Below are 9,334 nucleotides of genomic sequence, written 5' to 3'. Positions count from 1 at the left end.
GGCAGGGGGTGAAACAAGATGAGTTGTGAGATCCCTTCAAGCCAAACCATTCTGTAATTCTATGAAATTCCTTTTCACATTTTTGCAGGTCTGACAAAAGATCCAATCCAGTTTGTAGGGTGGTTTCAAACACAGTATTTAATGGAGCGTAGATAAACAATTTACAATTTCCTAACGTTAAACTTCATTGCATGAACAAAAGGCAGCTTCAGTGCTCATCAAAGCAAGCTTTCTTTCCTCTGGTCTGTGTGTTGGGGAAAACACCAAAGCCAGAGGCTGTGAGGGAGTGTGGGACATGTCCTGTGTCATTAGAGGTCACTGGGGGATCCTACCTATTGCTGCCAGAAGCATTTTTCCATTACTAAAGGAAAAAGTGATCCCCATTTGCACCTCCAAGCCCATGGCAGGGAGCACTCCTAAAGGCAAGGTCTGGCAGAGTGCCCCTGGATTTGGGGTGTGGTGGATCCAGATGTGGCTGATCCCCTCTGGATTTGGGATGTTGTGGGTCCAGATGTGGCTGATCACCTCTGGATTTGGGGTGTGGTGGATCCAGATGTGGCTGATCACCTCTGGATTTGGGATGTTGTGGGTCCAGATGTGGCTGATCATCTCTGGATTTGGGGTGTGGTGGATCCAGATGTGGCTGATCACCTCTGGATTTGGGATGTTGTGGATCCAGATGTGGCTGATCACCTCTGGATTTGGGACGTTGTGGATCCAGATGTGGCTGATCACCTCTGGATTTGGGATGTTGTGGATCCAGATGTGGCTGATCACCTCTGGATTTGGGACGTTGTGGATCCAGATGTGGCTGATCCCCTCTGGATTTGGGATGTTGTGGGTCCAGATGTGGCTGATCCCCTCTGGATTTGGGATGTTGTGGGTCCAGATGTGGCTGATCACCCCTGGGGAAGTGTGAGCAGAGAGCACAGGAAGCTTGGAGATCACCCAGCGCTGCACGGCTTTGGGGAATTGGTGTGCTGGAATTTCTGAAAAATGAAAGGGGGAATTTGTGTGACACCAGTGGATTTGTGCTCTGGTTTTTGAGGTCTGAGCAGTCCTCTTGGTGAGGAATTAGGGTTGGCAGAGGAAAGGTGTATTCTCTGGCTTTGGCCTGGCTCCTGAACCTGCAGATCCCACTGCCTTCATCCCCAAGCTCTGTGAAGCGTTTTACTCTTGCCAGGAAGCACAGCTCTTTCTTCCTGCCCCAGGGAAAAATAACTACTGCTCTAGCTCATTTCTAAAAAGGTTTCCATTGCCAGATTCTGAGGAAAGCTCGTTTTACCTGGAACAAAGCAGCTACCAAAACCCTCAGGTTTGTTCTTCCCACACTTCCATGCCTCTATCGTGGCATTGGCATGTCAAGGAGCTGCTGCTGTAACTCTGACGTTGGATAACAAATCCCTCGAGGTACCCTGAGGAAAAATCACAGCCTGCTGTGAGATGCAGTTGTTTTGAAGGCTTGAGAAAGAAGATGAAAATATTTTTGTTCTTGAGTTGAAATTTTAAATTGAGAAAAATGTGTAAGTGTCTTTCTTTGTAAGAGATCTGACTGCTTTCAGTGGTTTCTTCCAAAAACTGCTGATTTTCTGGGCGCTGTTTAGGATTCTGGATTCTTGCATGACAGCAAAAAAAGGGGTTGTGTGTCTAGGGAATGTAAAGAAATAATTTAATCTTCAGTGCTCTTTCTGAGAGCAATTTAACTTGCAGAAAACAAGCCCAGATTTGAATTGTGATTCTTCCCTTGCTGATATGTCTTAGCAAAGTTCTGACCAGTAAGACCAAAAAAAAAAAAAAAAGCTGGAATGACAGGCTTTAAATATTATTTTATTTCAGCTTCTTGAGCTATTTTAGTTCTCATGAATGTAATAATGAGTGAGATGCTAATTATTCCTTCATGAACTTATGGCTTTGGGGTGTCTCAGGGATCAGGTCAGGGCAGATGGAGAGGTTCTGTCACCACGCTGTGAGAGTCAGAGCACAGCTCAGCTACTCACAGCTTCCTCCTCCTTCCTGAGAACTCCACACTGGGAGGACACAGCCCAGTCATGGGGTGGCTGGTGCTGCACACATTTTTTAGTTCCTCCTGGAACTCGGAGTAGTTTAGGGAAAAAATATATCTTTGTTTTCTGATGATGGGTTTGGTGACAGAACACGAAGGGAAGGTGAGATGGAGACTTGCTGGTTCTTTTGATGCTCCAAAACTGACAGAGATGATTTAATGAGAAGAGGGAGGACTTATATTTAAGATAAGGATGAATCAGTCACAATTAATTAGCCAGAAGTTCAGCATAGATAATGGAAACACTGAGTCAAGCATCCACATGATCTGCTAAAGGCTTGTCCACACTTCAAATGTGTTTCTGCTTGACCTAGTCCATGCTTGAGCTTTTTACATTAGCAAATCTTTTACAAGTGCCCAGAAAATTTAGGAATTCCCACTTTCCATGAACAGCCAATGGAATTTGAAGTCAGGTTTGCATTAACCCCTTTTTGGAACTAAATAGCTGCTGTTTGCCTGTGTTACCTGTCTAGAGTCTTCCACCTGCAGAACCATTCCTGCCCTTCTGCCCTCAGGTTCTCCTTGCCCTCTCCCAGTGCCTGGGACATTTAGGGCTCAGAAAGTTAAAAAATATTTCCAAGGCTGATAATTGTACAATTTTTGATGCTGACCTAGAGCTGGCTGGTTCTTTATTGAAAACTTAAATATCCTGTTTTTAATATGAGCCAACTGAGATCCAGCCAGGGTTTGCAAATACTTTTTATAGGCAAAGCCCTTATTGGACCTAGAAACTGTTGGGATAAAGGTTCTGCATCTCTGAAAAAAAAAAAAAAAAAGGTCCTGGGAGCTCCTGAAGTTCTTGGCACCAGGATGGAGCTGTACAAGGACAGCACTAAACCTCCTGAAGTGCTACAGTATTCCCTCTGTCCCTGAAAAAGTGAGCGTGAGGGTCCTGAGTGCTTCAGCTCCCCCAAAGCCATCCTCAGAAGCGCCCAGGAGCCACGTGTACACATCTCCTGGCACTGTCACCAGCACAGGTCTCATGACCTTGTGAAGTCCCACGGAGTCCCCAGCACTTTGCATTTCCAGCAGGATAAGAGCAATTACAGCAGCACCTGGAGCCAGATACCCTGGGAGTGGTTTGTCCCGCTCCCCGGCTGCTGTCAGACAATCCTTTATTTCCACAGCCATGGACCTCGTTTGGTTTTGATAAATCCACATGTTGGTAGGAACATTGCTCCATGAATCTTAAGAATGTGCATATGCAGAAAGAAAAATCCAACACTGGTTGGTTTTTTTAATTTGGAAAAGCAGCTTGTTGATTTGGAGGGATAATTCACAGCCACTGGCATAAAGGATGTAAGAAAATACAACTGGTTTATGCAATGAAAGCAGTAATGAAATAACCGGCCAAAATTAATAAAACAGAACTGAGGTGGAAACTTTGTAGCAGGTAAGTTTCATCAAAGCAAGGTATTACAAAAAAATCCCCTTAGATTATTAGGAAATATTGTGGTAAAATGTTAACAGACTTTATAATTAAACTATACTAAGATGGGATAAAATTCAACGTGTTGAAAATGTTGCTGAATGAAACAGTGACATCCTTTCTCAGTTTTCACCCTCAGCTCTGGGTTTCAGCAGTTTTGGTATTTGAATTTCTGCTTTCCAGGCTGAAGACACTGCGCTCATTTGTATTTTGAAACAGCCAGTTTACTTAGGCAGCATTGTGGGCAGAAGGGAATTTTGCCTTCAACCAGACTAGCTACGTAAGGGTTTTCACTCCATTATTTACCTTGTAAATTAGACTCCCGAGGGGAGAGGGGCTTTCAGACGTTTGAAATGCTGTATGCAAAAAGCCTGAACATTTGTCTCCCTTTTTTGTTTCTCCCTTTTAATATTAACCAGCCATTTTCACTGCTGGTTCTCAGCCCCAGGACAGCACAGCAACACTCGCAAAAGACAAAAGCGAGGGAGCGGCAGCTGGGTGTGTCAGCTGGAAGGGTGAAGGCTGATAGAGAAAATCATTTACTGTCATTAGCACACGGTAAGTGTTGCTCTTCACAAAACAGGAGGGACGTGTCCTCGTCGTGGAGACGGGCAGGAATCTTCTGCCCACTCTCCGTGAACAGCCAAAGACACAAAGTTCTTGTGTGCTCTTCCTCTTCTTCTATTCAGCTTTCCCACTGATATAAAGTTGTCTCTATCACTCGCTGCCCAGCCGAATTAGATTTTTGCAGGACTTGGTAGTTTGTTTCAGGAAAAAAAAAAAAACAAAAAGAAAAAAAGTATGGAGCAAATTAGCGATTAATTTGATGGATTCTTGCCTGGGGGTTTCTGTATTGTTATGACTCAATCCTCTGAAAATCATGAGATTGGCTTAGTCATTCCCTTTTTTATTTTATTTTTTTTCCTAGATACAAACCCTGAACCCTTTCCCACCCCGGTTATTTGGGACAGAGGTGGGACAGCTTCACTCTGGCACCATCTGGGCACGCAGCCTTACCTGTCACCTGCCAGAGTGACCCTCAGCACGTGCCCTCTTACAGATGAGATTTGGACATTAGGAGGAATTTATTCACAAAAAGGATGATTAAACATTGCAATGGGCTGTCCAGGGAGGTGGTGGAGTCACCATCCCTGGAGGTGTCCAAGGAATGCCTGGATGTGGCACTCAGTGCTCTGGGCTGGCTGACCAGGTAGGGATTGGTCACAGGTTGGACTCGATGGTCTTGGAAGGCTTTTCCAACTTAATCAAGGAATCACAGAATTATTTGGGCTGGGACGGATCTCGGGATCACCCAGCCCAGTGGCTTTGCCAAGGCAGGGACATCTGGAGCAGGTGACACAGGAACGCGGCCAGGTGGGGTCGGAATGCCTCCCTCAGAAGAGACTCCACACCCTCCTTGGGCGGCTATTCCAGAGCTCTGCCGCCTGACACGAACAGAAATTCCCTCTCACGCTGAGCTGAAACTTCTCGTGGTTTAGTTTATGGCGACTGCTGCTTGTTGAGCACCACGGAAAGAGGTCTGGCACCAGGCTGGCACAGGTGCCCAGAGAAGCTGTGATCTCTGGCAGTGTCCAAGGCCAGGTTGGACACTGGGGCTTGGAGCACCCTTGGACAGTGGAAGGTGTCTCTGCCCATGGCAGGGGTGGCACTGGATCATCTTTAAGCTCTAACCCATCCCATGATTCTGTGATCCTTCTGGCACCCACCCTGGCGATATTTTACACGCATTAACGCGATCCCCTCTCAGCCTCATCTTCCCCAGGCCAAACCCTCTCCGCTCCCTCAGCCTCTCACAGGCGAGATGCCCGCGGGGGTGTTCCAGGGAAGCTCCCCGGGCTCCTCGCCCGCCTTCCCGCCCGGCTCCCCTCAGGGAGGCGGAGCCGCCTCCCGCCCTTTTCCCTGGGCGCCCTCAGCTCCCGCCCCGTGCGCGCGCAGCGGGCGGGCGGGGACGGCGCATGCGCGGTGCGGCGCGCGCCCGCCCGCCCGGCCCGGCTGGTGCGTGCGAGGGAGAAGATGGCGGCGGCGGGGGCGGCGGCGTGAGGGGCCGGGAGGGGCCGGGACCGCCGAGCTCCCCGGGGACGCGGGGCGCCATGGCCCTGCACGGCGCGCAGGTACCGCCCGGGACCGCGGGCACCCTTGCGGCACCGCGCCCGGACCCCGCCGCGCTCCCGGCGGCGGGCGGGCCCCGGGATGGGGGGGGGGGAGCGTGGTGGCCGGGAGTAGGCCCAGGGTGATTGTGCACGTTCATTGAATGTGCCGAGGGCGGTGGGGCGGCCTCGCTGCCCGCGGGGACGGCGGATCCGGCGCTCCCGGGGCGGAATTCCCATCCCGGAGGGCTCCGGAGTGCGGGGGGTCGGCCCCGCGCCGGTGTCGGTGTCTCCACGCCGGGGCCCGGGGCGGGGGGTGTCGGTGCTGAGCCCCCGCCCGAGGGTGGCTCGGACAGAGCCCATCGCTCCCGCTGCTCTTTTTTTTTTTTTTTTTTTTGGGGCGGGGGGAGAGGCAGAAAGGATTCTATAACGAGAAGGGAATAAGGAGATTTGTAAACTAATCCTCCCCCCTCCCCCCCGCCCAAACACTCGATAAACCCCGGCGCATCGGGGTGCAAAGGGCTGAGTGTTGCAAGATCGCCGTGCACGGGGATGCGTGTGCGGATTCCCCGGATCCCACTGGCCCAACCAGCCCGGAGATTTGTGCACCGAGTGGAAAAAAAAAAGGAAAAAAAAACTGCAGTCGTGGTGGTTTTTCGCTGGAAGTTTACAGCTCGGTTCTTGGGCTAATCCAGTGTGTGCTTAGAGCGAATGATTGAATGGGTTCGCTTCGCTGTTTCTTTCCCTTAAGGTTTTTCTCCCAAAGAGCTTGAAAGCAGGAAGGTCAGGAAAAGCGTGTGGAGCTCTGGAGCGTTTTATTTGCAAGACTTAGAGCAACTTTGTTGTTTAGCAAATAATAAAGTTTAGAAAAGTGTGGTGGCGTTAAAGGTAATTTTGTTAAGGATCCGCGTCTTCTGTCATAGAAAGCACGTTTCATAAAATGTAAGTCATTGTGAACAGGGTGATGCTTTATTATAAGTTCTGTGCGTTTTGGGCTTTTTTCCTCAATGAAGTTAAGTTACACATCAAATGAAGACGTGCCCTAGTGGCACTAGTATTTTTATTTTAAAAAGTTTGTAATTGGTGAAAGTTATACCGACATTTCTTGCCTAGCTTGATTTATTTATGTTTGAGAGAAAAACGTGAGTGCTTTTGTTAATGTGGGTGTTCCTAAGGCAGCTGCAGTGTCTGGGGTTTGTTTCAAATTCACGACTAATTTTAAAATTTTGTGTCATTCTAGTTTTATTTCAGAGTGAAGGAAACTCACTTCCTTTTTTTACTATCGCAGTGAATGATTTTTGGAATGCAGATACATCAGAAGGATTCAGTGTCCAATGCAAGAGCTGTTTCACTCCCTGCTTTCTCCCCCTCAGCCATGCATGTGGTCAGTTTGAGGAGTTTGGTGTTTAAAATGCAGCTTATTTCATGATTTGGTCTGTACATAATTGTGTTGGTGTACTTTAAAACAAAAAAAGGTTAGGCTGATAATTTAGTTTATGGTGAAGTGCTCTATTGCTGAAATTAAAACTGGGCTGTAAATTCATCTTTAATAGCAGCTTGAGCACAGACTATTTTAAATCATCCCCCTCTGTAGGTAAAGGTGGATTTTAGGTCTCATGAGGTTGCTGCTCAAGTTATAATATATTGTTTGTATTAGGTAGTTTGCATATTATGTGGAACATACAAATTTTGGAAACACATTTGTAAGATATTGTTTAAATAATGCTTTGTTCATGTTACTAAACACAACCTGGCTTGGGTTTTTTTAAAATTTAACCAGTTTATTGAGATGCTGTCTGGGATTTATGTGAGTACATCTTCCAGAACAGTGCTGTAATGCTGAATTAAGGTGACAATGTTTTGGAGCCTTTGGGATGAAAAGCCTGAAGATACGTTCAGGGATGCAATTTTACATGTGTAAGGTGTTTCCTTTTTGTTTTAGGATGGTGGTGTTACAGATCAGTAGAAAAAATAAGAAAGTTGTGATAAAAGTTGCCTGTTCTGAGTACAAGATAAATTAGATTATTGAGTTCATGTCATGTTGCAGAAGTAGACAAAAGTGTGTTCTTCTTCCCCATCACTGGGGCATTTTTTGTCACATGGGGAAAAAACATCTTCAAGAAAATCCTGCTGCTCCTGCAGCTAAAATGCAGAGTCAGATTTCTGCCAGTGGATGGATTCATGGAATAGTGGGCGGAAATATTTCATCAGTCAGTTTGCACATTGTGACAAATGACTCCTGAAACCCCATCATATCGAATATTTCCATTGATTTTGGGTGGCCAGCTCAGGCAGCACAGAAGTGTTTGGTAGCACAGTTCAGCTGTTGCTGGTGTTTGTACCTCTATTCCATGTCGCTATTTCATAATCATCTCATGAGAGGGTTAAGTGTTGTGTGGGTCTGCTGGGTGTGTGCTGACTGTGTTCACAATCTGTTCTTTTTTTTAAGGTGAGCTACAAGTAAACCTGCTGTACTGCTCCATGGCACTAAAGATGTTAAGCTGATCTAGTTAAAACCACTTGTCATCAAGGGCATCTAAAAATCTCTTAAAAAAAAAAAAAGACAGCTTAGAAACTATTTCCCTGTTTGGAAAGACTAAAACTCTGTAGGAACTGTATAAACAGTTGTTTTAGCCACTTATTCTATTGTTTTTCATAGAAAGAATTAATACAGAGGCATCATTTGTAAATCCTGTGAAAACAAGTTAAGCAGAAGAAAGGATCCCATAGCAGAATGAATCATTTATGCTTGTTTTGTTCTTCCACCATTACTGTGGTGTCAGATGAACTCGGTGCCATTTTAAATGTACCACGTTGGCCCCAAACCCAGCTCAAGTGAAAACCTGGCAGGTTTGAGCTGAGAAAAAAAGCTGAACAAGCTCCTAAGCTGCTCATCCTCACCCAGGTTGTGTCTGGCCTGGCAACCAGAAGAACTGGAACTCGGAACATGGCGTGCAACCTGACTCCCTGAAACACTGCACTGCAAACTGCCTCTTTTATGGCCGCCTTGGAGGGCTGCTCCCTGGCAGGGTGTAGTTTGGTGTTTCCTTAAGCCAGGACTCCTTCTAGAAGACAAAAAAAAAAAGAAAAAAAAAAGGCAGCAGCAGCCTGCAGGCATTTGTGCTGTGCTGCCTTTGCAGTGTCTTGCCTGATGTTTGTGGTGATTAGGAAATCGATGTCTCGAAAATAATGTCCAAAAAATGGTTGTTATGCAGCTGGATGAGTTTCTTGTGCACATATGTGTAACGGTGGAGTGTCCTCACGGGCAGAAAGAGACGTTTGGGGATGGGGCAGTTGGATTCTGTCAGCTTTGTGAAATCCACTGAAGATATTGGGGACACCCTGAACACAAAATGAAAGGTGGCCGTGGGAAAGGGCTGCTGGGGAGTGGAATTGGAGGGAGGTGTGCGAGTCCCCATCTTGCTGCTGCTGCTGCTCAGTTGCTGTCCTGTGTTTTAAAGGGCTGAAGAAGCTGGATTTGTCTCTCCCCACTTCATTTTCATTGCTCAGAAGGGTCTGGTCTCATCTTTTGCCCCTGGAGTGAGCAGTTATTCCCAGCTTCTGTGATCTTGGGAATTCAGGCTGCAGCTGAAGCTGGGAGTTTCGGTAGCCAGAAGGGATCATTTGCCTTTCTAAAATGTGAATGGTGAATCCACACTGAGTAAAGTGGGTGAATGTGGGTTGGTTGACTTAAAAAAAGGAAGTCTGGGAAAACTGACATAGAACTTAAATTTG

The 9,334-nt window shown here is 46.9% G+C and overlaps 1 protein-coding gene and 1 long non-coding RNA gene across 2 annotated transcripts in view; one reads left to right on the top strand and one right to left on the bottom strand.

Moving 5' to 3' along the window:
• Nucleotides 1-128: 128 nt before the first annotated feature.
• On the bottom strand, nucleotides 129-5,411 carry LOC135279540 (uncharacterized). Its single transcript, XR_010346761.1, has 4 exons — nucleotides 5,307-5,411; nucleotides 3,798-4,244; nucleotides 1,286-1,415; nucleotides 129-989 (listed from the first exon to the last, which is right to left on the bottom strand). It is a non-coding gene; the product is annotated as an uncharacterized LOC135279540 (long non-coding RNA).
• A 47-nt stretch (nucleotides 5,412-5,458) lies between these two features.
• USP10 (ubiquitin specific peptidase 10) overlaps nucleotides 5,459-9,334 on the top strand; it is a 45,891-nt gene continuing 42,015 nt past the window's right edge. Inside the window, exon 1 of the mRNA XM_064386318.1 lies at nucleotides 5,459-5,623. Within this exon, the coding sequence (XP_064242388.1) occupies nucleotides 5,468-5,623 (156 nt within the window). The 5' untranslated portion in view covers nucleotides 5,459-5,467. The remainder of the gene's footprint in view (nucleotides 5,624-9,334) is intronic.

This window comes from Passer domesticus, chromosome 12 (genome assembly GCF_036417665.1).
Source record: "Passer domesticus isolate bPasDom1 chromosome 12, bPasDom1.hap1, whole genome shotgun sequence".
In the NCBI taxonomy this organism is placed as follows: Eukaryota; Metazoa; Chordata; class Aves; order Passeriformes; family Passeridae; genus Passer; species Passer domesticus.
Note: the sequence above shows the minus strand (reverse complement) of the source record. Positions and strands in the feature narration are given on the sequence as shown.